Source organism: Meriones unguiculatus, chromosome 4 (assembly GCF_030254825.1).
Source record: "Meriones unguiculatus strain TT.TT164.6M chromosome 4, Bangor_MerUng_6.1, whole genome shotgun sequence".
In the NCBI taxonomy this organism is placed as follows: domain Eukaryota; kingdom Metazoa; phylum Chordata; class Mammalia; order Rodentia; family Muridae; genus Meriones; species Meriones unguiculatus.
In genome coordinates this window covers 54,969,942-54,997,807 of record NC_083352.1, presented here as the reverse complement: position 1 = coordinate 54,997,807, position 27,866 = coordinate 54,969,942, and the positions used below count along the sequence as shown (strand labels likewise).

Here is a 27,866-nt window from a genome sequence, read left to right as displayed (position 1 = left end):
TGGGCTCTTGTTAATGCTCTGACTCCAGGTAGGTTCAGCACACAGCAGGGCATGCTCTACTCTCAAGAAGAGCTGGACAACACAAACTGGACTCAATGGAGAAAGAAGGAAAACAAACAGAGAAGAAACCTCAAAGACGAGTCAGAGAGAATGGTATTGCAAGGAGAATATGTTCAAAACACATAATGTGGAAATTTTCAAATATTGTTTATTTTCCTAGGGAAAGTCTTAATTAAAAAAAAAATCACAGCCTAGAACCTGAAAAGGCAATAGAACTAGTGCTGGGGCACCTCAAAGAGTCTGGATGGTAAGAATAATTAAACAGAAAATAAACATTAACTTTGTGCCTAATCTACTTACCTTTCTATGAGTCATCAGCTTTTACGAAAGGTGACACTTTGTCATTATTTGGCTACTATATGTCTCTTTAATCAGCACATGAGCAGGGGTTGGACAGTGGTCCTTTTCTGTGTAATAGTCCTATCTATTTACATATGATTGATAGCCAAGTATTGAGTCATTACATTCCAGATTTGCTTCTACGTATTTCTTGCCCGAGACACCAGGCTGACCAGGCAGACATATTTAAATTTACCACTGCAGAGGACCTCAGCCTTTCTGGCCTCGCAGGGAACAACTCTATTAAGTGGGTCCTTTACTGTGATTCTTGTGATCTACTCTGATTATTCACTCTCTTCAAAATGTTTTGCGGGGAATACGTGAGTACATTAATTATTTCTATAAAACTTTCTAGTCTTCTGAGATTTGAGTTTCTTGGCATTTTGAAGAGGAAATATTGGTTTTAATTTGTCTTCATTAAAATTTTAATTAGTTATTGTCTAATGTAACTATTAAATAGAGTTAATATTATTAAGCCTTAAATCCGTGCTAATATATTATTCTATTCTAATTAAATTGCCTCTGTTTTAATAAGCAGTCTGGCTCAGAATCATGACTGGTTATACTAAAAACTGGTCTTTGTGTTTATTTCTTAATATAGAAAATTAAAATAATTTTAAATGCAACTCTTTATTTTGAATATTTCTTAAACTTAGTTTAATTTTAACTTAGTTTCATTTGCCCTTATATAAATTATTTTAATACAAACCCTTTACTAGTCCACTGTCTTTGGAAGAACCAACAGAAAGTTACCTGCATATACATATATGAAAAAATCAATTTCATATGGTAATTTTATGTATTTATGTATACTGACAATGACTGTTTTGAATCTATAATATAAATGTACTTTCTAGATTATTTTTATGCAAGAGATTCATGAAAGAAAAAAGTAAAAAAAGTAAAGAAAAAAGTAAAGAAAATAATTTTCTTTACTCATTTACACAGTATAGAAATTTCTAGATATTTTGCTCAATTATTTCATTTATCAAGACAAGCACTGAATGAGCACTTCAAATGTCACTATTTTATATCACCATTGTTTTAGCAACTGACATGTGTAACTTTAAGATCTCATATACAGTTGGAAGCCCACATTATTTTTATTAATTCTGACATAGTTATAGAGAAATTAAAACTATTATGCATCTTAAGACCAAAATATAAATGAATCAATTTATGAATTTCTGCCGTTTTATTTGAGTACAGTTACTTGAATATATTTAATACTACAACTGTATACCACACAGTCTTATGCTATTACTTACACCATTTTGACAAATGTTTTAAAAGAAACTTTTTATATAATATTTCTTCTAATTTAGGGATTTAAAAGGTATCATTACATGAAAATTTTAAGATATACAATTTCTTTGCTTTTATAACCAATGAAAAATGAATATTAAAGAGTTGCACTTAGGGGCAGGAGAGATGGCTCAGCGGTTAAGATCATGGGTTGCTCTCGCAGAGGTCCTGAGTTCAATTGCCAGCAGCTCTAATGATAGCTAACAACCATCTGCAGTGGAATCTTATTCTCTCTTCTGGAGTGCTTGAAAACACAGCACTCATATACATAGAACAAATAAATAATTACATAAATAAATAAGTTGCATTTAAACTCATTTAAATTTATTTTAAATTATTTGTTTACCTGCGTGTAGAAGAGTGTTATATATTTTTCTTGCAATTATACCATGAATTGAGAGTAAAATGATCTTAAGATTTATATCATTGATGTCATTATAATATGAACAACTTTTCTGCCTTAAAATATGTGGTCTAAGTGTCTAGGGTTTGATGTTAAAGCAGTCAATATTTAAGGAAAATTTCATTATTCAGTCTCCATTTTGCCCGAGGTATCTTCAGATACCCAGCAAACAAGAAAGTTCTTATTTTCTTTTTTGTATAAACAGGACTGAATTTTTGTTTATTTTTATTTTTTTATTAATTACAGTTTATTCACTTTGTATCCCAACTGTAGCCTCCTCCCTCACTCCCTCCCAAATGCACTCTCCCTCCTTTATCTCTTCCCAAACCCCTCTCCAAGTCCACTGATAAGGGAGCTCCTCCTCCCCTTCCCTCTGACCCTAGCCTATCAGGTCTCATCAGGACTGGCTGCATGTGTCTTCCTCTAAGGCTGCTCCCCCATCAGGGGAGAGGTGATCAAAGAGCCAGCCACTGAGTTCATGTCAAAAACAGTCCCTGTTCCCATTACTAGGGTACCCACTTGGATACTGAGCTGCCATGGGCTATATCTGTGCAGGGGTTCTAGGTTATCTCCATGCATGGTCCTGGGTTATCTCCATGCATGGTCAGTCCCAGAAAAGACCCCTGTGCGCAGATATTTTAGATCTGTTGCTCTCCTTGTGGAGTTCCTGTCCCCTCCAGGTCTCTCTATCTCCCCATTCTTTCATAAGATTCCCTGGACTCTGCCCAAAGTTTGGCTATGAGTCTCAGCCTCTACTTCGATACCCTGCTGGGTAGAGTCTTTCAGAGGCCCTCTGTGGTAGACCCTGGTCCTGTTCCCTGTTTTCTCCCTCTTCTGATGTCCATCCTGTTTGCTCAAGTGTGGGTTGATCATATTACCCAAGGTCCTCCTTCTTGCCCAGCTTCCTTAGATGTACAGATTTTAGTAGTTTATCCTATATTATATGTCTAATATCCACTTATGAGTGAGTATATACCATGTGTGTCTTTCAGCTTCTGGGATACCTCACTCAGGATGATATTTTCTAGATCCCACCATTTGCCTGCAAATTTCATGATTTCTTTGTTTTTAATTGCTGAGTAGTATTCCTTTGTGTAAATGTACCACAATTTCAGTATCTATTCATCCATTGAGGGACATTGGAGTTCTTTCCAGGTTCTGGCTATTACAAATAAACATGGTTTACAAATGAACATGGTTGACCAAATGTCTTTCTTGTATACTTGAGCATATTTTGGGTATATGCCTAGGAGTGGTATAGCTGGATCTTGAGGAAGCTCTATTCCTAATTGTCTGAGAAAGTGCCAGACTGATTTCCAAAGTGATTGTACAAATTTACATTCCTACCAGCAATGGAGGAGGGTTCTTATTTTCTAAAAGAGATGGTAACTAACTAGATTGACTGTTGACTAACCAGTTGAAAGTAGATGCAGAAACCTTCTACTTTGCAGTCCTGATTTGTAATTTCTGATATTCGAACAGTTTGCTTGATATACACACAATAACATTTTTTGAGATCTGCTTAGTAGTACAGCATTGCCACCAACCAAGAAGTACAGGATACACCAACAAAGAAGCACTAACATAGAAAAGTAGCTATGTTGCTATGAATAGTAATGTGTAATTTTTTAAATTATTTCTGGAAGTGTGGACTTGGGTGTTTCCTAATGATTAAGGCAGTTTAATAATGTTTCTTATGGTCAGAAGTAAGGCATACCTTTGACATAATAAGTGTGTTTTATTTATGTTCTTATATGTAAGGCATCTATTGAGGATAAGATTAAATTGGTTGCTAAAATGAATGCATTTGACTTATTATTTAGATTTGCCATGTTTAAGGAGAAATAAAGGATATTATACACCAGACTATTAAAACATTCTTGCTCAAAACAGGATTCAAACCCAACATCCACAGAACTGCAGCTCTTCAAACTAAGATGGTCCTTTTAGAATATATTATGCTGATTGTTCTAGGAAAATGTTTCCTAATTTTGTCTTGTCGTCAACCAGTTCCAGGTGTTTTGTTAGCATAAGATTTTATTTATAGACCCATTGATATGATTGATTCATTTTAATTCTATTAATGTTCTATTCATTTTGAGACTTTTACATACTTCTAACACATATATTGGCTGACAGAAAAGAATTAATCTTAGCCATTTTTAAAAAAGGAGAGAATATTGATACATGTACCAAATATACATATGACCCATGCCTAAATTACCACTATATAGTACGCAAAAAGTTGAGAAATTATTCTAAATTTTTTAGTATCTACTGAAGAAACCAACAAATAGAGCTTTGTCTAATTTAATATCCACGTTTAGTTATTTCATAGGAATAAAAATTAACATACTGAATATATTTTTTACAGTTCTTAGCCTTGCTAGACATTCTGTTCAGTGATCTCACTTATAGGATTTCAAACTTTCCTAATTTCATTGAAGCTAGCACCCCCTTTATATCCATGATTAAAATACAAAAGTTTAGAGACATTAATTACTTAAAAGCCAGAAATTTACAGCCACAGGATCATGTCTAACACAAAATAATTTGTATAAGAGAGGGAAGAAGAATTTATGTAAGAGGGGAGAAGGGGAGGGAGGAAGAAAGGGAGAGGAAAGGGTAAGAGGAAGAGAAAGAGGGAAGAAAGAGAAGCCGGTATGATTATCCTACATAATTTCCAGCTTTATGTAGGAAAGGTAGGCCAATTGTTCTGTAGATTTATTTATTTACCTATTAATTTTCTGTGGTGTAAGGGAATAAGCCCAGGACAACTAAACCAAATCCCCAGCCATACTCTATTTTATTATAAGAGAGGGTCTTACTAAATTTTCCAGTCTAGTTCCAAAATTTGTGACCTTCTTGAATAGTTTATTAAATAGGCTTATTCAGTCTCCTGAATAGCTTAATTATATATGTAAACATATCAAGCAAAGAAAAGATTCTCTGTGAATCAAATTAAGAGATAGAAAAAAAGCAGTAATATTTTTACAAAGATGTCCCAATTTCTAAATATGACTCAAAATGACTCTGAGTTGCAATGGATATATGGACAATGAGATGGTCAATATTTTGGCCCAATGAAGATGGAATAAATGCATTTTTAGGAATGAATTTCATAAACCAGGAAAAAATTCAAGGTGCATTATTCAGAAGCAAGTGCAAACTAGGGTGAAGTCAGATGGGAGCAGAGGTTGCTGGTATGGCGAGATTATTTTCAAAGCAGAAGTAGGAGGGTTATTTTTGAGAGAAACTTCCCTCTAAGATATCAAACTTGGATTGTTTATCTGTAATATGACTTACTGAGCAAATATTATTAAAAGGTTATTCATACTTTAGATTGCTTTTCACTATCACAAGACTACATTGTGTGAACTTTACACATATGGTTCAACAAAAGTTGGGAGTTACGCTAGTTATGCTTTCAACCTTTACTGAAGCTTTGGTGGAATTAATAACTATTGGAATGAAAAAATTAAGCTCAATAACCTTTTTCTTTGGAGTTTAGTGCAGGCATTGTGTTATTTTTTTAAAGGGAAAATGCTTGTTTTACCAACTATTGATGGCCTTTAATGTAAGGGCTGTGCAAACATAAGAATGGTAACTAAGCATACAATCAGAAACAGTCTTTCCATGTATTGTGTAGGATCTATGTACCTCAGTACAATTTTTTTTTCTCCTTTGAGTCTAGCCTCAGTTTCTCTAACTATTAAGAGGATGTGAGGTTGGGGGGGGGAAGAGCGTTACACAGCTGCAATCTCAGGACTTGAGAAAATCAAGAATTCAAGATAATATTGAATAATGAGCCTTGGTCAGGCTGGTCTACCCCAGACAATGTCTCAAAAAAGCACCTACCACTCTCTCTTTAGACTCTCTCTTTAGAAGCAGTTAATACATAAAGCCTAAGAAGGAGGACAAGGAGTACAGAAAACATTCCCCATAGTGAGTTAGTTTTGAATTTTATTAAATATAAGGAACAAACTCACCTAAATAAATTACTCTGGTTCTCAATAACACAAATCATTGCATTTAAAGAAGAGGTTAATCTTGTACCTATTACTGATGATTATGTGCATGTGTGCTTATAAATACAACTACCCAAATTATAAGAAAATCTAAGTAGCATTAAAATCCCTTTGAGTAGAAGTATATTTTCTCTTAAACTAAGCATATGTTTATTTGTATAAAGATCTTAACACACACAAAAAAATTATGTAGCTATTTTCCCAAACACTACTATTTTTTTTCTGGAAAAAAATTAAATGTGCATTCCTGTTCACTTTCTTTCCTCTAACTTTCTCTAAGTTCATTCTCATTGGATTTTCCCCAAAAAGTACCTCACCTGCTCTTTTCAGAGGAAGTAGTGACCTCCAGCTATCTGTGCGCTGTGTCCAGTTTTTACCCCTTTTCATAATTGATGGAAGTATGACAAAGCTAAATTCTTAAAACTCTTCCTTTTCCTACTCATTTTCCATAGCATTAAAAGTCAAAGATTTTTTTAATCTATTCAGAAGTTCCTTCTTCAATTTATACATAAACCTAGCACATGAGCTTGAGTCCCAAACATATAACAATGTGTCTATTTTGGTGATTCAACTCCACCCTCTTGTATTAGAAGAAAGAATAAATTAATATAAGAGCAAAGAACTTGAAGTTAGGGTTAGTTTTCATCGTTTTTACTCACAAGCATTATGCACTTCTAGCTATCTGGTCTTTAGCAAAGTCTGCCTTCTGCAAACAATCAGTTTAGGGGGTAATCCCTTAGAGTAGCTACACTAATAAGAAAACAGTAAGAATCAAATTTGTAGACTCATTTTTCCCAGGTGCTGTTTACTTGGGACCTCTTCTTTAGAAAATTGGTGCCCACATCTCTAAATTTATTTTCTATTCTGAAATTCTAATATTTCCAAATGAATCCAATACTCCATTCTCGTGTTTCTCCACTTTCAGTTTCGAGGTGAAAGAACTTGGGGTTTTTTTGTTGTTTTATTTTATTTTATTATTTTTATTTTTATTAATTACAGTTTATTCACTTTGTATCCCCCCTGTTCCTCACTCCTTCCTCCCTTCCCAACCCCACCCTCCTTCTTCCCCATCCGTGTCCCTCCCCCAGTCCACTGATAAGGGAGGCCTTCCTCACCATCCCTCTGATCCTAGTCTATCAGGTCTCATCAGGACTGGCTGCATTATCTTCTTCTGTGGCCTGGTAAGGCTGCTTTCCCCTCAGGGGGAGGTGATCAAAGAGTAGGCCAATCAGTTCTTGTCAGAGACAGTCCCTGTCCCCATTACTATGGAGGCCACTTGGACACTGAACTGCCATAAGCTACCTCTGTGCAGAGGTTCCAGGCCATCTCCATGAGTGGTCCTTAGCTGGAGTATAAGTTTCAGAAAAGATCCCCGTGTCCAGACTTTTAGGATCTGTTTCTGTCCTTGTGGAGCTCCTTCCTCTCCAGGTCTTACTATCTCTGTCTTCTTTCATAAGATTCCCTGTACTCTGTTCAAAGCTTAGCTATGAGTCTCAGCATCTGCCTCAATATCCTGCAGCATAGAGCCTTTCAGAGGCCCTCTGTGGTAGGCTCCTGTCCTGTTCCCTGTTTTCTCCTTCCTCCAATGTCCATCCTCTTTGCCTTTCTGAATAGGGATTGAGCATCTTAGCCAGAGTCCTCCTTCCCGATTAGCTTCCTTAGGTGTACAGATTTTAGTATGTTTATCCTATATTATATGTCTAATATCCACTTATTAGTGAATATATACCCTGTGTGTCTTTCTGCTTCTGGGATACCTCACTCAGGATGATCTTTTCCAATCCCCATCATTTACCTGCAAATTTCATGATTTCCTTGTTTTTTATCACTGGGTAATATTCCATTGTGTAGATGTACCACAATGTCTGTATCTATTCCTCAACTGAGGGTCATCTGGACTGTTTCCAGCTTCTGCTCAACCATGTTTGTAGCAGCTTTATTTGTAATAGTTGTTGCTTTATTTTGTCTTTGTTTCTGACGTAGAGTTTCACTAGGTACTCCTTGCTGTCCTGGAACTCACTATGTAGTTTAGATGGGTTTCAAACTCAGAAAGCTGTCTGCCTCCAGTTCCCAAGTACTCAGGTTAAAAGTATCAGGAGTCTACCACAGAGGACCTCTGGAAGGCTCTGCCATGTAGGGTATTGTGGCAGACGTTGAGACTCATAGCCAAACTTTGGACAGAGTGCAAGGACTCTTATGAAAGAAGGCAGAGATAGTAAGACCTGGAGACAACAGGAGCTCCACAAGGATAGCAACAGATCCAAAAAGTCAGGGAATAGCAGTGTTTTCTGAGGCTGATACTCCAGCCACGAACCACTCATGGAGATGCCCTGGAACCCCTGTACAGATGTAGCTCACGGCAGTTCATTATCCAAGTGGGTTCCATAGTAATGGGAACAGGGACTCTCTCTGACAGGAACTGATTGGCTTGCTCTTCGATCACCTCCCCCTGAGGGGGGAGCAGCCTTACCAGGCCACAGAGGAAGATAATGCAGCCAGTCCTGATGAGACCTGATAGACTAGGGTGAGAGGGAAGGAGAGGAGGACCTCCCCTATCAGTGGACTGGGGGAGGGACACGGGTGGGAAAGAGGGAGGGAGAGTGGGATTGGGAGGGGAGGAAAGAGGGAGGTACAGGGGGAATACAAAGTGAATAAACTGTAATTAATAAAATAAAAATAAATTTTAAAAAAGTGTGAGCCATCATGGCTGACAAGAAACTTGTTTCGAATTTATACTTCTACCATTAGCATTAATATATTGTGCTCATTTAAATGTCAGTTTTAGTTTTTATTCTGAATAAAGAAATTATGTGTAACTACATTGCTATTTTTTTCTTCCTAATTAATCAGCCCAGTTAACAAACAATACAGGAAATAAATCATTAGGTTGTCACAAATCATGATCTTTATTAAATTATAAGATAAAAGTCTTGAGAAAGTGTGCAATAAGAGTCACGGTTACATTAATGAGTCATGAATTTCTGTAATTGGAAGACATGGTAAAAAAAAAAAAAAAGAAAGAAAGGCTATGATACAGGATATTGCTCATTCATTTTTTTTCCATTTTGTAGCATAGTCTCATAGATCAACACCCAACCTTTCATGTACTATAGAATTATTTTATCAACGGAAGTCCCTTATGACCATGAGTAACTTAGGCTGACTCACCAAACAGAGAAAGAGAAAGAGAGATTACAAGAATTTTTGTTGTTGTTTTCTTCTTACACAATGTTTTAGATAAGTTGTATTTTTCTTGATTACCTTTCTTTTTAAATTATTTATTTTTATTAATTACAGTTTATTTACTTTGTACCCCCTGTAGCTGCCTTCCTCCTCCCCTCCCAACCATACCCTTCCTTCCTCTGCCTTACCTATGCCCCTCCCCCAGTCCACTGATAAGGGAGGTCCTCCTCCCCTTCCCTTTGAATTTTAAGAACTATTTTGGAGTCCACACTGTCAACCTCAAAGTCTAGCCTCCTCAGTTCTCTTCATAATTCACAAATATTTGTTTATAGTTCTTTTTTATTTTATTTTTTCTTATTAGTTACATTTTATTAACTCTGTATCCCAGCTGTATCCTGTTCCCTCATTCCCTCCCAACCCCACCCTCCCTCCCTCATCTCCACCCTGCCCTTTTCCAAGTCCACTGATAGGGGGAGACCTCCTCCCCATTCATCTGACCCTGTTTTATCAGGTACCTTCAGGACTGGTTGCAAAGTCCTCCTCTGTGGCCTAACAGGACTGCTCCTCCCTTGGGAGGTGGGGAGGTCAAAGAGCCAGCCATTGAGTTCCTGTTAGAAATAGTCCTTGTTCCCCTTACTATGGGAAACCAATTGGTTACTGAGCTACCACGGGCTACATCTGAGCAGAGGTTCTAGGTTATATCCATACATGGTCCTTGGTTGAATGTCAGTCTCAGAAAAGACCCTGTGCCCAGATATATTTGGTCCTTGTGGAGCTCCTATCCTTTCCCCATCAGACTAACTCCCCTTCTTTCTTATGATTCCCTGTACTCTGCCGAAGGTTTGGTTATGAGTCTTAGTATCTGCTTTGAAACACTGCTAGGTAGAGTCTTTCATATGACTTCTGCAGTAGACTCCTGTCATACATTCAATGCACATCCCATCTGTCTTTCTAAATGAGGAGAGATCATCTTACCCCATGCCCACTCTCTTGATTATATTTTCTGGTGTATAGATTTCATTATATTTATCATATCTTATAGGTCTATATAAGCGAGTATATACCGTGTTTGTCTTTCTCCTTCTGGGATATTTCACTCAGAATGATCTTTTCTAGATCCCACCATTTGCCTGCAAATGTCATGATTCCCTCCTTTTTGATTGCTGAGTAGTATACCATTGTGTAAAAATACCACAATTTCTGTATCCATTTCTCCGTTGATGGACATCTAGGTTGTTTCCAGGTTCTGGCTATTACAAATAAAGCTGCTATAAACATGGTTGAGCAAATATCCCTGTTGTGTACTTGAGCAAATTTTGGGTATATACCTAGCAGTGGTATAGCTGGATCTTTTTTTATTTTTTATTTTTTATTTTTTTTATCAGTTACATTTTATTAACTCTGTATCCCAGCCGTGTCCCGATCCCTCATTCCCTCCCAGTCCCTCCCTCCCTCCCTAATCTCCAACGTGCCCCTTTCCAAGTCCACTGATGGGGGGACCTCCTCCCCATTCATCTGATCCTGTTTTATCAGGTAACTTCAGGACTGGCTGCAAAGCCCTCCTCTGTGGCCTATCTTGAGGAAGCACTATTCCTAGTTGTCTGAGAAAGTGCCAGATAGACTTCCAAAGTGGTTGTACCAGTTTACATTCCCACCAGCAGTGGAGGAAGGTTCCCCTTTCTCCACAACCACTCCAGCATGTGTTGTCACTTGAGTTTTTCATCTTGGCCATTCTGATGGGTGTAAGGTGAAATCTCAGGGTCGTTTTGATTTTCATTTCCCTAATGGCTAATGAGGTTGAGCATTTCTTTAAGTGCTTCTCTGCCATTCGATATTCCTCTACAGAGAATTCTCTGTTTAGCTCTGTTCCCCATTTTTTAATTGGATTACTTGGTTTGCTGCTTTTCAGCTTCTTTAGTTCTTTGTATATACTGGATATTAGCCTTCTGTCAGATATAGGGTTGGTGAAGATTCTTTCCCAATCTGTAGGCTGTCGTTTTGTTTTGATGACAGTGTCCTTTGCTTTACAGAAGCTTTTCAGTTTCATGAAGTCCCGTTTATTGATTGTTGCTCTTAGAGCCTGTGCTGTTGGTGTTCTGTTCAAGAAGTTGTCTTCTGTGCCAATGAATTCTAGGCTGTTCCCCACTTTTTCTTCTAACAGATTTAGAGTATCTGGTTTTATGTTGAGGTCTTTGATCCACTTGGACTTTAGTTTTGCACAGGGTGATAAATATGGATCTATTTTCATTTTTCTGCATGTAGACATCCAGTTGGACTGTTTACAGTTCTTAATTATGCATTTCTTAACTAAAGAGGAATAAAGGTTGGAAAATTCGAGGCCCTGTTTTCTTGATACAGAGTCACATGTATCTCCACTTTGACATTCTTTCTGTTATGGCTTTATACAAATCATTTAGAGGTTCTAGTTAATTGCTAGCTGGGAATAAAAAGATTATTAGACCATGACAAGTATTATGTACAAAACATAGAAGTAATTTGTACTCACAGTTGTGTTTATTGTATTGCTCTTATGAATATAGCGAGAATCAGTTTCATTCACAAGCTGCTTCAGATGGCTTTTCATAGTTGCAATTTGTAAAAAAGTCACAGGATGCTACAGTGTATTTTATCATCCTGCTTCTTAATTGAAAATTGGTGCTATGTTATTCAAAAGAAGCTGGTTAGATTTTGCAGGATATGAAAAGGGAAAGCACTTTAACCCTAGCAAACTCATTGATGTCATACTGTGTGTTGCTAGTGTTTTGAATAAATAAGCAAATAATTTTATATTTTAAAACTGTGTCATTCTTTTTTTCTTCCATCGCTGCAATAGCAATCTTCTCAAATCATGGTTCAACTCCTTGGAGATATTGACAATATGTGTACACACTTATGCAGGTATTCATTTAGCTGCCATCTCAAAATGTCACTGATCTAAGAGTAAGTAAGAAAACTGACAAAGGTCTAGAAAGATAGAGGCACTAGTACCTGGGACCACAGGCTCCTTCTGTGTATCTTTCTTTCATTTGCTATTGTGCTGTTTAATCAGGTGTTCAGCTGGAACAGAGAAAAGCAAACACTCTCGGTGAGTACAGTAGTCCCTTCACAGCAACAAGGACCTGGATTCAGGAACCTTGATGATAGGGTTCCGAGGAGTTTGGATATGGAGATACTGCGTATGTGTAACAAAAGTCACAACTGCTGTGCCTTTCTCAGCTAATCAGAAAAGCTCTTCACCGTTCCACTCCCCCACCTGGGTCATTCTCTGTCTTCCCAGACATTACAACTGCTAGGATTAACATTTGCAGGTACCCCAGATCTTTCTTCAAGACAATCAGTGATGTGCAAATTCAGAAATTAGTGGGCAGCATAATGTTTGACTTGCCTTTCAGGAATAAAGAAACAGGTAGGTCCATACCTTCTTAGCTACTAGGCATCTTTCCTTTCTCGTAACAGATACAACAATATACATTTATGACCCATTTTGTTTTCTGTTTTTGTTCATGTATGTGTGCATGTATACATACGTTCACACATATGTATAGTGAGGAGTATGCATGTACCCTTGTTTGGAGGCCACACATCTGTTATTGCCCCTCCTTGTTTTGAGAGACAGGATCTCTCATTGGCCTAGATCTCACCTAGTAAATTGGGCTGGATGGCCAACTACTGCAGCTCCACAACCCCAACCCCAACCATATGCCTGGGATGATAAATTCAAGTCGCTGGCCATCCCTTAATTTTCAGATAGAAATCACAGAAAGAACTCAGGTCCCCAAGTTTGCAAAAGCAAGCACTTTACTCAGAGATTTCTTCCTATTATTTGCTTAATAATTGTATTTCATGTTGAGAAAGTACTCGCAGGAAAACTAATGTAATCTGAAGTTTGTTATTTGAATTAACTTGAGTAGGTGTGGTAAACTTGGCAGAATGGTAGGACGATGCATTATAATTAACAACATCTGGCTAACTTCTTTAGCAGTTAGTCACATTTTTATTGAGTCGTTGCCCGGTCCCTCAGCCCCCGCCTCCCACCCTCCACACCAGTCCAAACAGGCATGTGGACAGGGTAACTGTGAAATTTAGTTTCATGGCAGTGTAGCGTGTTCTTTCCTCAGCCCTTTTAGATCTACAAAAATGTTCACACCTCTGCCTGGCATGAAAACTGATTCACAGCAGAAGTACGTTCATCTGTGAAATTATCTGTCCCTTCCCTATGGTAACTTACGAGACAGGATATTTCAAATAGCTATGGCTATAGTATTTTGTCACCTTTCAGCTAACAGCTCTGTTCTCTCTGGAAATTCTCCATTCAGGTTATCTATACTTTACCTATCCTCTGCTGCCTTTCTCCATTTAAATGCAGTGAGGACCTTCAGCTTTTTGGAGGTTCTAGCAGGGTTGCGCAGCTACTCCTATACCCTTAACCGAAGACCAGTCCTCCTCTATTCAGGGAAGGTCATCCTCTTTGAATGAGCATGCAGCTTTGGGAGGGGAGCACATGGAGCAGTGAGGGAGGAAGGGGACACCCAGCTAACCAGCCAGATCAGCCGAATCAACCCTGGCAATCAATGTGGTGACAGATGTTGCAGCCAGATGGCCCTCACATCAGGGCCTCTGAGAGACTCTACCTAGCAGTGTATCAAAGTAGATATTAAGACTCATAACCAAACCTTTGGCAGAGTGCAGGGAATCACAAGGAAAAAGGGGGCGTTAATATGATCTGGAGAGGATAGGAGCTCCACAAGGACCAAATATATCTGGGCACAGGGGTCGTTTATGAGACTGTTTCTCCAGCCAAGGACCATGTATGGATATAACCTGGAACCTCTGCTCGGATGTAGCCCGTGGTAGATCAGTATCCAATTGGGTACCCTATTAAGGGGAACAGGGACTATTTCTGACATGAACTCAATGGTGGGCTCTTTGACCTACCCCTCACCCCTGAGGGAGGAGCAACCCTCCTAGGCCACAGAGAAGGACTTTGCAGCCAGTCCTGAAGATACCTGATAAACCAGGGTCAGATGAAAGGGGAGGGGGTCCTCCCCTATCAATGGACTTAAAAAGGAGCAGAAAGGAGATGGGGGAGGAATGGTGGAATTGAGAGGGAATGGGGGAGCTGGATACAGCACGGCTACAACGTTAATAAATGGTAACTAATAATAAAAAAATAAAAATGGAAAAAAATAAATGCAGTGAGGACCTGTCTCCTTCCTGCTACACTTCATTGCCACCTCCGTTTTCAAGCTGTAGCTTACTGATCCAGCAATTGTTGACGCATTGCTGTTGAAAGCTAAGTTCAGACCAATGTATTGACACTTGACTAATAGTCTCTCGTTTGTGGATTAAAGGAAATGGACTTGAACTTAAAAACAAGACAGTTTAACTTTTTGTTTTGGAAAATGTTTAGATTCATACAGAACTCATACACATGACTTAGGACCAAAGAGATGGCTCAGGGTGGAAAGCACTTGAAGAGGACCCGTGTTGGATTCCTAGCATTCACATGGCAGTTCAGAACACCTGTAACTACAGTTCTAGGTGAACTGAGCTTGTCCTTTGACTTCCCTGGACACTAGGCTTGTACACAGTACACAGACATACATGAAGGCAAAACATGCATGCACACAAAATAAATAAATACAAATTTTAATGATATAGATTACCAATTATTCTTTCTCCAGCTCTCTATTTATATTTACTGAAGTCATCAAAACTAGACTATTACAACCAAGAGATTACTACTCTCTAAACTGCCAACATAATTTAGATTGCATCTAATTCCTCATAGCTTTTCTATGTCAACAATTAATCAAATATGTTGCATCTTGTTATTGTATATCTTCCTCTCTTACAACCACTAACAATTACTTAGTTTTTACCTCAGTTTTCTGACCTAGACTCTTTTGAAGAGCATTCAATTATGAATAAGATGTATTTCAACTTAGCATTTGTACTTAGTTCAAAAGAATAGTACAGATGCGTTGTGCCCTTTCCAGTACATCCTATCAAAGGTGTGACAGGGTCAACCCATAAGTCCTGGACATAATCACTTAGTTGTGGTGAACATGGTGAGATGATGGGGTACAGATTTTTCACAAAAATTGAATAAATCCGTTATACATTAGGGAATAAATGCTTTATGGTTTTTCAATGGTCTTTCTCCTTAAATTTTTCCCCAATTTCAGCATTCAAATTTATGTTCATGTAATAATTAGAAATATTTTTGAAGGAGAGATATAGACATAGTCATATTTATTGACATATTAAATGTGATAAGGCATCCAGGGCAGAGTTTTGATGCCAATCTACTTCCTTTGTAAGTGACCTAAATGTATCTAAATGTAATGATGCAAATATTAAGTTTAGTCTTTTCATTAATACTCACCAATATAAAATTATTTACTGATAATTTACTAATAATTACTAATACTATTTAATGATGTAATTTTTTATTATTTGGATTTTTCTATATCCTTTCTTCCTTTTCACAACTCAGCCATTTCCAGTATATAGACAACATTTGCTTTGGGAGTATAGGATTGGGGGACACACAGACATGGATTTTAAATAAATCATTTAATTTCCTAAGCTCCTATAACAAATCACAGAGGACCCAAGTAATTTCATGTTTCTCGTGGTGTTGGGGGTCTAAAAATCTACTGTTAATTTCATTATCCTGAACTTAGCTATCAACAAGACTAGTTCCTGCTGGAGACTCTAGGACAGAAAGTGTTTTCTTGCCAATTCCAGCTTCTAAATGATACCCCTATTCCTGGATCCTGTTCCCTCCCTTCATGTTCAAAGCTAGCAGTATAAGCTCTTGCTTCCATTATCTTGTTGCTTTTTCTACAGTCAAATATCCCTTTGCCTCTCCCTTATGAAGCCAGTCATATTGATTCTACTATCCCCCAGGCAACTGTTCCACCTCACACTATTTAATTTTATTTTTTCTTCCTTTTTGTTTATTACAATTTATTTGCTTTGCAACTCAGCTGTAGTCTCCTTCCTTATCTCCTCCCAGTCCCAACCTTCTTCCTTTTTCTCCCCCTTGTCCACTGATAGGGAAGGTCCTCCTCCCCTACTATCTGACCCTAGCCTATCAGGTCTCATCAAAACAGGTTGCATCCTCTTCCTCTGTGGCCTGGAAGGCTACACACCCCCACGGGAAGGTGATCTAAGAATCTGCCACTGAGTCCATGTCAGAGACTGCCCTGCTCCCCTTCCTAGAAAACCCACATGGAGACTGAGCTGCCTATGGTCTACATCTGAGCAGGAGGTCTAGGTCTTCTCCATGCATAGTCCTTGGTTGGTGCATTGATCTCTGCAAGTTCCACTGAGCCAGATGTTTTTGCTCTGCTGGTCTCTTTTTGGAGCTTTTGTCCCCTTTCTATCTCCCCCTTCTTCAAACAAGGAAATCATGAAATTTGCAGGCAAATGGATGGAACTAGAAAAGCTCATTCTGAGTGAGATAACCCAGAAGCAGAAAGACACAAATGATATATACTCACTTATAAGAAGATATTAGCGATATAATATAAGATAAACAGTAAAATCTATAGTCCTAAAGAAGCTAAACAGCAAAGAGGACCCTAGGGAGGATGCTTAATCATCATTCAGAAGGGCAAACAGTTATAGACATCGGAAGCAGGAAATGACAGGGAACAGGATAGAGGACCTCTGAAAGACTCTACCCACCAGGGTATCAAAGGAGATACTGAGACTCATAGACAAACTTTGGGCAGAGAGTAAGTAATCTTATGGAATAAGGGGGATATATTTAATTTTATAGTATGGGAAAAGTCTCTTTGATGTAATGTAACATTCACAGGTTCCAGGCATCAGACAGTAGGCATCATGTGCTTTAAAAAAGTAAGCAGCTTTTGAAGTTTTCTATTTTACTATAATTAGCTTATGTTTAGTAGTATTCTATTGAGTTAAAGTTACTTGCAATTACATCTTTGTAAAAATTGTTTTCTGTAAATTAGCTAAGATATTTTATATGTTAATTTTAAGAGGCTATGTAGATGAGATCGGATTCCTCTCTAAAATTTCTGAATATCTAACTGCTAATTTAAAAAGACTTTACATTTACTAATTTAATAATTGGATCTTGTCTATAAATAACTTATTTGTCAATTTGGAAAAAATAATATAAGCTCCCCCATCTTGATATCACAATCTGGGGCAGTACTAATGTACGAGGGCTCTGTACATTTTTATTTTTATTAGATAAAATATACAAACTTTCTTTGCAAGATAGAAACTAAAGTTATATTTCCCTTTTAGTTGGAAGTTAGATTCACGAAACTCATTGCAATGACTGCTTTACTAAAATTCTTCATAAATTCTTTACTAAAATTCTTATTTTCTTCATAATGAAAAAATAAGGTTAATTTTCATAATGAAGAAAATAAGGTTAATTTTTCTCTCACTTGAAGTTGAATTTCTGTTTCCTGAGATTAATTAGTTTAGGGACTATACAGCTAGCATAGATATGGTTGGCTTTTCTGTTTCACCCTTGAAGCAGGGTTAGAGTTTATCAAGAGAATTTAATATAGACAGAAAAATAGTCAGAAAAAATAAAAGACACAGCCAAGAATATTGGCATGACCTTCTCAAAGGAAAAAACTGCTATGCCTTCTTTTTGGAGGGGAGGTTGACAGTTTTGTTTTGTTTTATTACAATTTATTCACTTTGTATCCTGGCTGTAGACCCCTCCCTCATTTCCTCCCAGTCCCACTCTCCCTCCCTCTTTTCCTCCCTTGCCCCTTCCCTAGTCTACTGATAGTGGAGGCCCTCCTCACCTTCTATCTGACCCTAGCCTATCAGGTCTCATTAGGACTGGTTGCACTGTCTTCCTCTGTGACCTGGTAAGGCTGCACCCTCCACCTCAGGGGGGTGGTGATAAGAGAGCCAGTCACTGAGTTCATGCCAGAGATAGCCCTGTTCCTCTTACTAGGAACCCACTTGGAGACTGAGTCTTTGGGCTATATCTGAGCCGGGGGTTTTTAGGTCCTCTCCATGCATGGTCCTTGGTTGAGGTATCAGTCTCTGCAGGGCTCCCAGTGCCCAGATTTTTTGGCTCTGTTGGTCTCCTTTTGGAGCTCCTGTCCCCTCCAGGTCTTTCTACCTTCCCCTTCTTTCATAAGATTCCAAGAACTCTGCCCAAAGTTTGACTGTGAATCTTAGCCTGTGCTTCGATACCACGATCAGTACAGTCTTTCAGAGGCCGTCTGTGGTAGGCTCTTGTGCTTTTCTCTGAGTTTGCCATTCTGAAAGAGGATTGAGCGTCTTCCTTAGGGTCTTCCTTGCGCTATGCCTTCTTAATGTCAGGTAATCCTGACATGGAGTGGCCTGGTGCCTTCTTTTTTTCCAGTGCTATCAACAAAACGTCTTTGCAACCAATCTACTGGGGAGTCATGGCAACTGAGAAATAATGAAATACAGATGAAAACACTTAGAAAATAGCCTGTTTATAAGAATGACTAATTTTAGAAAAAAGCTACTAGGAAAATTAAAGAACTCTGTACTAGTTAGATTTTTCTGTCACCTTGACACAAGCCAGAGTCATCTGAAAAGAGGAAACTTTAATTGAGAAATGCCTCCATCAGTGTCTAGAGGCAAGTATGAGGGATATATTCTTGAATAGTGACTGGTTTTAGAGGGCCCAGGCCCGTGTGGACTGCACCACGTCGGAGAAAGTGGTCCTGTGTGAGCCCTGAGGAGCAAGCTAATAAATTGTTTTCCTCGGAGCCTTCTGCTTCAGTTTCTGCTTTGAGTTGCTGCCTAGAGGTCCTGCCCCGACTCCCCTTCATGACTGGCTGTGAGCTATAAGATAAAATAATCCCTTTCCTCTCCAACTTGCTTTTGGCCATGGTATTTAACACAATAGAAATGTAATGTTCTTGGGGATCTTGGGAATCCTTAAGACATATAAAAATTCCATAATTCTACCTTGCATCTAAGGAACTAAATTATTGGCTCACTGGAAGTTTGTAATTTAAATGTAATGAAATGCAGAAGAGACAGCCACATGTAATAAGGAGCAGGTAGAAAGCATTGCTTGGTAAAATCTAAAGTGCTTGAACTGGGTTTTGAATTAGGAGGCAGCATAATCCTCAGAGATGGAGCAAATATACATGAAAAAATACATTTCAAAAAAACATCTAAGAAATAATTGTTGAGTGGCCTTTTAACAAATATGAATAAAGGTCAAAGACTGAAACTCAGTTTTGAATCTATGCTTCTTGCATAGAAACCAATTTGTAGTTTTCGTCTTAGATGATTATGCTACAAATGGGCTCAATACCAGATATGTGGCATTTGTTACATCTTCCTCTTGTCACCACAATAATAGAAAAAATAACAATTGGTATTTCTATATCCTCCTTTAAAAACAATACTTAGACTTTACAAAGTTCCCAAGCTAGGAAACAATTTATGTCTGAGACTCTTTCTATAACTTTATTGAAAGGTACTTCCTTAGCATATATTTTCTTTATACTATAAAGGAAATCTATGATATGTAGCTTTCAGATGTCCTAAAAAGCTCACATATAAGTTTCCACTATCATTTGAAAATGCTAGAATTAATTATCACACAAAATAACTGAGCCAGGGTTCAAATAAGCAAAGGATTTTCCAAAAATAAGGTAGATGAAGACAAATACATCTACGTTTATAAACACATGTTCTTTATAATATTTGGTTGAGTCCGAAGGCAAATAAATAAATACATAAATATGAAATTTATCCCCAATTTTTTTCAAATTAAAAATTGCATCCATATATACTAACACAAAATATACTTTTAACACACGTAAAATGGTATTTCACAGCCTTTTCCTGTGTATCAAGAAATCTTGCTTTAGCTAATTGTAAATATTCAAACCACTGTTTACATATATTCAAGTGTCTCTAAAGTCAGTCTAAAATATATATCTCTTCAGGAATGGTTACAATGTCCTTTAGCAAGGCTGCTCCTCCCTCAAGGTGAGGGTGTTGTCAAAGAGCGAGCAGTAGAGTTCATGTAAGAGACAGTCCCTGTTCCCCAAACAAGGGAACCCACTTGGATACTGAGTTGCAATGGGCTATATCTTGGCAGGGGTTCTAGGTTATATCCATCCATGTACCTTGGATGGAGAAACAGTCTCAGAAAAGATCCCTGGGCCCATATGTATTTCGGTAGGGGGAGGTCAAAGAGCCAGACTTTGACTTCATGTCGGAGATAGTCCCTGTTCCCCTCACTACGGAACCCACTTGGATACTTAACTGCAAAGGGCTACATCTCTGTAGGCGTTGTAGGTTATATCCATTCATGGTCCTTGGTTGAAGAAACAGTCTCACAAAAGACCCCTGGGCCCAGATATATTTGGTCCTTGTAAAGTTCCTGTCCTCTCCAGGTAATGCTAACTCTCTCTTCTTCCATATGACTCCTTGCACTCTGCCCAAGGTTTGGTTATGAGTACCAGCATCTGCTTTGATACACTGCTAGGTAGTCTTTCAGATGCCCTCTGTGGTAGGCCTGTTACTTACTTTCTCCTACTTCCAATGTCCATCCCATTTGTCTTTCTATGTGAAGATTTGTCATCTTAACCCGGGTCCTCTTTCTTGTTTATTTGCTTTAGGTGTACAAATTTCATTATGTTTATCATATCTTATAGGTCTATATAAGTGAGTATATATCATGTGTGTCTTTCTGCTTCTGGGATACCTCACTCAGAATGATCTTTTCTAGATCTCACCCACCATTTGCCTGCAAATTTCATGATTTCTTTGTTTTCAATTGCGGAGTAGTATTCCATTGTGTAAAAGTACCACAATTTCTGAATCCATTCCTCTGTTGAGGGATATCTGGGTTGTTTCCAGGTTCTGATTATTACAAATAAAGCTGCTAAAAACATGGTTGTGCAAATGTTCTTGTTGTGTGCTTTAGCATCTTTTGGATATATGCTTAGGAGTGGTATAGCTGGATCTTGAGGAAGCGCTATTCATACTTGTCTGAGAAAGTGCCACATTGATTGCCAAAGTGTTTGTAGAAGTTTACATTCCCACCAGCAATGGAGGAGGATTCCCCTTTCTCCACAACCTCTCCAGCATGTGTTGTCATTTGAGGTTTTCATCTTAGCCATTCTGATGGATGTAAGGTGAAATCTCAGGGTCTTTTTGATTTGTATCTCTCAGATGGCTAAGGATGTTGAGCATCTAAGTGTTTCTCTGCCATTTTATATTCCTCTACAGAGAATTCTCTGTTTAGCTCTGTATCCATTTTTTTTTATTGGATTGCTTGATTTGTTGCTTTTTAGCTTCTTTAGTTCTTTATATATTCTGAATATTAGCCCTCTGTCAGATATAGGGTTGGTGAAGATCTTTCCCAGTCTGTAGGCTGTCGTTTTGTTTTGATGACAGTATCTTTTGCTTTACAGAAGCTTTTCAGTTTCATGAGCTCCCATTTATTGATTGTTGATCTTAGAGGCTGTGCTGTTGGTATTCTGTTCAGGAAGTTGTATCCTGTGCCAATGATTTCTAGGCACTTCCCCACTTTTTCTTCTAACCGATTTAGTATGTCTGGTTTTATGTTGAGGTCTTTGATCCACTTGGACTGTAGTTTTGTTCAGGGTGATAAATATGGATCTATTTTTATTTTTCTGCATGTAGACATCCAATCGGACCAGCACCATTTGATGAAGATGCTGTCTTTTTCCATTTAATGGTTTTGGCTTCTTTATCAAAAATCAAAAGGTGTGTGGGTTTATTTCTGGGTCTTCTATTTGGTTCCATTGATCCATCTTTCTGTTTCTATGCCAATACCATGCAGTTTTTACTACTATTGCTCTGTAGTACAGCTTGACGATCTGTTGTTGTGCAGGAACGTTTTGGAAATTCTGGGTTTTTTTGTTTTTCCATATGAAGTTGAGAATTTTTCTTTCAAGGTCTATAAAGAATTGTGTTGATATTTTTGGTGGGAATTGCTTTGAATCTGTAGATTGCTTTTGGCAGAATAGCCATTTTCACTATGTTAATCCTACTGATCCATGAGCATGGGAGAACTTTCTATCTTCTAATATCTTCTTCAATTTCTTTCTTCAGAGATTTGAAGTTTTTTTTTTTTTCAAACAGGTCATTTACTTGGTTGGTTAGAGGCACACCAAGGTACTTTATGTTATTAGTGGCTATTGTGAAGGGTCTTATTTTTCTAATTTCTTTCTCAGTCATTTTGTCTTTGGTATACAGGAGGGCTTCTGATTTTTTTTTTTAGTTGATTTTGTATCCAGCCACTTTGCTGAAGGTGTTTATCAGCTGAAGGAGTTTTCTGCTTTATTTTGGGGGTCACTCATGTATACTATCATATCATCTGCAAATAGTGAAACTTTGACCTCTTCCTTTTTTGATTTGTATCCCCTTGATCTCCTTTAGTTGTCTGATTGCTTTAGCTAGGACTTCAAGTACTAAATTGATGAGATATGGAGAGAGTGGGCAGCCTTGCCTTGTCCCTGATTTCAGTGGGATTGATCTGAGTCTCATTCCATTGAGTCTGATGTTGGCTATAGGCTTGACTTTACTATGTTCATGTATGTACCTTGTATCCCTAATCTCTCTAAGACTTTAAACATGAATGGATGTTGGGTTTTGTCAAATGATCATGTGGTTTTTCTCCTTCGGTTTGTTTATATGGTGGATTTACATTTATATGGTGGATTTACATTTACAATGGATTACAATGATGGATTTCCATATATTGAACCACCCTTGCATGCCTGAGATAAATCTTACTTGGTCATGGTGGATGATATCTTTTTTGTGTTCTTGGATTCAGTTTGCCAGTATTTTATTGAGTTTTTACATCAATGTTCACAAGAGAGGTCTGAAGTTCTCTTTTATTTGTTGGGTCTTTGTATGGTTTAGATATCAAGGTGGCTGTGGCTTCATAGAATGACTTTGGTAATGCTCCTTCTGTTTCTTTTTTGTGGAATAATTTGACAAGAATTGGAGTTAGCACTTCTTTGAAGGTCTGGTAGAATTCAGCACTGAAACCATCTGGCCCAGGGCTTTTTTTGGAGGGGAGACTATTGATGACTGCTTCAGTTTCCTTGTGGGATATAGGATTATTCAATCTTTCTACCTAATTTTGTCTTAATTTTTGTAGATGGACTCTATCAAGAAAATTGTCCATCTACTTTAGATTTTCAAATTTTGTGGCATATAGGCTTTTGTAGTAGGATATAATGATTGTTTGGATTTCCTCAGTGTCTGTAGTTATGTCCCCCTTTTCATTTCTGATTTTACTGATTTGGATATTTGGATAGTTTCTCTCTGCCCTTTAGTTAGTTTGGCTAAGTGTTTGTCTGTCTTGTTGATTTTCTCAAAGAACCAGCTCTTACTTTCATTGATTCTTCGAATAGTTTTATTTGATTCTAATTTGTTGATTTCAGCCCTGAGATTGATTATTGTCTGCTCCTTTTGAGTGTATATGCTTCTTTTTATTTTTCTAGGGTTTTCAATTAGGCCATTAAGTTGCTTGTACATGAAGGCACCTAGTGCTATGAATTTTCCTCTGAGTACTGCTTTCAATATGTCCCATAAATTTGGGTATGTTGTACCTTCATTTTCATTGAATTCTAGAAAGTCTTTAATGTCTTTCTTTATTTCTTCCTTAACTCAGCTGTCATTGAGTATCAAGTTGTTCAGTTTTCATGTGCCTGTAGGCTTTTTGTTATTTCCATTGTTGTTGAGGTCCAGCTTTAGTCCATGGTGGTCAGATAGAATACAGGGGATTATTTCAATCTTCTTGTATCTGCTGAGGCTTGCTTTGTGACCAGCTATATAGTCTCTTTTGGAGAACGTTCCATGAGGTGCTGAAAAGAAGGTATACTCTTTTATGTTTGGGTGGAAAGTTCTGTAGACATCTATTAGGTCCATTTGTATTAGGGCCTCTGTAAGTCCTTTTATTTCCCTATTTGGTTTCTGTATAGTTGATCTGTCCCTTGGTGAGAATGGAGTGTTGAAGTCTCCTACTATTAAGGTGTTGGGATCGATATATGATTTAAACTTTAATAATGTTTAATAATTTAAGTTTTAATAATGTTTCATTTACGAAACCAGGCGCTTTTTGTATTTGGGGCACAGATGTTCAGAATTGTGATGTCCTCTTGGTAGATTTTTCCTTTGATGGGAATGTAGTGCTCCTCTTCATCTTTTTTGATTAATTTTGGTTGAAAGTTTATTTTCTTAGATATTAGGATTGCTATCCCAGCTTGTTTTCTGGGTCCATTTGCTTGAATAACATTTTCCCAGACCTTTACTCATGGTTAGTGTTTATCTTTGCTTCAGAGATGTGTTTCTTGGATGTAGAGGAATGTTGGATAATGTTTCCACAACCATTCTGTTAGTCTGTATCTTTTTATTGGAGAGTTGAATCCATTGATTTTGATAGATACTAGTGAAGAACGAATGTCACTTTCTTTTGATTTGGGGTTGGTGGTGTTGCTCTGTTTCATTGCTTGCATTCTGTTGAATTTTTTGTTGTGTAGTTACCTATGTCCTATGTTTCCTTGGATGTAGTTGTTTTTGTGGGGTTGGAATTTCATTCTAGTAACTTCTGTAGGGCTGGTTTGCTGTGGATATTGTTTAAATTTGGTTTTGTCATGGAATATTTTGATTTCTCCATTTATGTTGATTGAAAGTTTTGCTGGGTAGAGTAGTTTGGGTTGGCATCTGTGGTCCCTTAAAGTCTGCAAGATGTCTGCCCAGGCCCTTCTGACTTTCACAGTTTCTGTTGAGAAATCTGGTGTGAGTCTGATAGGTCTACTTTTATATGTTATTTGACCTTTTTCTCTTACTGCTTTTAATATTTTTTTTCTTTGCTCTGTAGGTTCAGTGTTTTGACTATGATGTGACATGAGGTGTTTCTTTTCTGGTCTAGTCTCTTTGGTGTTCTGTAGGCCTCTTGTATGTTTATGGACATCTCTTTCATGAAGTTGGGAAATTGTTCTTCTATAATTTTCTTGAAAATATTTTCTGGACCTTGGAGCCTGGTATCTTCTTTTTCATCTACTCCTATTATTCTTAGATTTTGTCTTTTCATGGTGTCCTTGATTTCTTGGATGTTTTGTGTTTAGAACTTTTCTGATTTTTTTTTGAGAGGTGTATCAATTTCTGCAAGTGTATCTTCAGCACCTGAGATTCTTTCTTCCATCTCTTGTATTCTGTTGGTCATGCTTACCTTTGTGGTTCCTGATCTTTTCTCTATGTTCTCCAGCTCCAGAGTTTTCTGTTTGTGTTTTCTTTATTGATACTAATTCTGTTTTCATACCTTGCACCATTTCCTTCACCTGTTTGAATGTGGAGTCCTGCTTTTTCAATGATTGCTTCTATTTTTTTTGTTCGTTTCCTCTCTCTACGCCACTAATTGTGCCTCTACTTGTTTGGTTGTATTTGCCTGTATTTCTTTGAGAGCTTTGTTCATTTCTTCTTTGTTTGCCTCAATTTTTGTAGCCTTTTCTCTGAGAGATTTGTTCATTTCCTCTTTATGAGCCTCTAATTACTGAAAAAGCATAATTTTAAAGTCATTTTCTTGTGTTTCCAATGAATTGAAGTGTCCATTGATTGGGGGGGTGCTGGTGAAGCCATGATGCCCTGATTTTTGTTGGGTGTGTTCTTACCTAGGCCTCTGGCCATGTGCTTATCTGTAACCCTCACTGTTTGTTCCTGGAATCTGTACTTCAGACTAGTTCCATCTTTTTCTGGTTTCTGGAATGTTTTTCAGGAAGATGAGAGAGGTTCACTGGTTTGAGAGTGTATGTTGTGGTTTCAGCTGTACCTAAGTGAGAAATGTGAAGCTGACACTATTCGCAGGTGCTTTTAGCAGGCGCAGTGTGCAGGTGCAGATTCCCTGACTATGGCAGTGGCCTCCAGGCCACTGGTATGCAGATCTGTCTGGGTTCCAGGAATTGTTTGGCAGGAACTCACCCATAGACCATCAGAGTGCGGGCTTCAGTGTTGAGAACACTGTCCCAAAAATCCTTATGTTGCCCACACTAGGGGTGTGGGTGGTAGGGATCTGTTGTCGGGATACTTGTGTAGAAGGGCTCTCGATCTGGGGCTCTGCAAGCACTCACTTGAAGGCACACTCTCTTGCAGGACCAGTAGGAGAGCACAGGTGTTTCCCTTGTTCTCTACTCTCCGATTTGATCCCACTGGGGCAAATGCGGGTGTAGGCTCACAGTCAGCTCAGTGGTGCTGTAGCGGCAGGTCTTGGTGTCCACCTGCACTGTTTGCTGTGCTGAGCTCCACCCACACTGGAGCCTAGGCAGTGTGCTCTGTGGCAGACTCTGTAGGCCCCTTCTGTATCTTTCACCTCCAACAGGGAATGGTTATGGGGCCCATTCTTGGGGGGAGTGTCAGGGTGGGGTTGGGGGGAAAGTGGGTACTAAATATCCTCTGTCCTGGATCCTGAGCCTGCGGCCCAAGAGCTGTGGTCTGTGGCGGAATCCTCAGGCTGCCTCTCTGTCCTTACCCTCCTCCAGAGAAGACGTATGGCAGCCGGTCCAGAGGGGAGTGCCAGGAAGAGTTGAGTGTCTTCAGTCCTAGATCCCGAGCCGGGGTTCCTTTGCTAGGAGCCACTGGCTGCACTGGAGACGAGGCGCTGTGGTCTGTGGCAGAACCCATGCCTCTCTATTCTTCTGCTCTGCCATGGCAGGCTTATGGTGACCGGTCTCCGGAGAATGTCAGGAAGGGTTGGGTATTCTCAGTCCCAGATCCTGAGCCAGGGTTTCTTTGCTAGGAACAGTTGCCAGTGCTGGGGCCTGGGCAGTGTGGACTGTGGCAGATTCTGCTGGCTGCCTCCTCTGCCTCCTCCAAAGAGGGCGTAGGGAGGTAGATACTGGGAAGTGGCTGGGTATTGAGGCCCAGGAAAGGACCATAAAGGAGTCCTTGAGTGACCTGATTCTAAATGAATTCAGTTCATGGTTAGTCTCTTTCTCCCTGGAAGCCTAGATAACTCTGTTCTGGGTTCAGCAGCCCCTTCACCCACCAATTTCAGAGTTTCAGATCCTTTGCCCCTCAGATAAGGTACACACTGGTCTCTGCCATCTTGGATCCCCCCCACACACACATTTAAATCTTAAACTCATATAGACTTGAAACATGAAAAAAAAAATGTGGGAGCAGGAGAGATGGCCCAGCAATTAAGAGCATTTGCTGATGTTGTAAAGTTCTTGGATTGTCTTCCCAGCACCCACATGGGGCAGCTCATAAAACCCCAGCTTCAGGAGATCAATATTTTCCTCTAACATCTGAAGGCACCTGTATATGCATAGCACACATACATACACTCAAAGCACAGACACATACACATAAAACAAAAATGTCTGAGTTATGAAGATCTAAATATTTACATTAAAATCCATAATCTGAGCTTAATTTAATAAATGAAAGAAATTTGCCTGTCATCCTAATGGAGCCCCACCATATGACATTTTGATAGACACATGAGTTAAAATTTGGTGTTTTCACCTAATAAATAGACATAACCGAGGCTTGACTCA

General features: G+C 38.5%; 1 protein-coding gene across 2 annotated transcripts in view; it reads left to right on the top strand.

Annotated features, from left to right (window-relative positions):
- Nucleotides 1–530: 530 nt before the first annotated feature.
- Anxa10 (annexin A10) overlaps nucleotides 531–27,866 on the top strand; it is a 72,407-nt gene continuing 45,071 nt past the window's right edge. The window contains exon 1 of one of the 2 annotated variants that reach the window (XM_060381284.1): nucleotides 531–719. In XM_060381284.1, the coding sequence (XP_060237267.1) occupies nucleotides 702–719 (18 nt within the window). In that variant the 5' untranslated portion in view covers nucleotides 531–701. The remainder of the gene's footprint in view (nucleotides 720–27,866) is intronic. The other variant, XM_060381285.1, reaches the window with a different exon arrangement.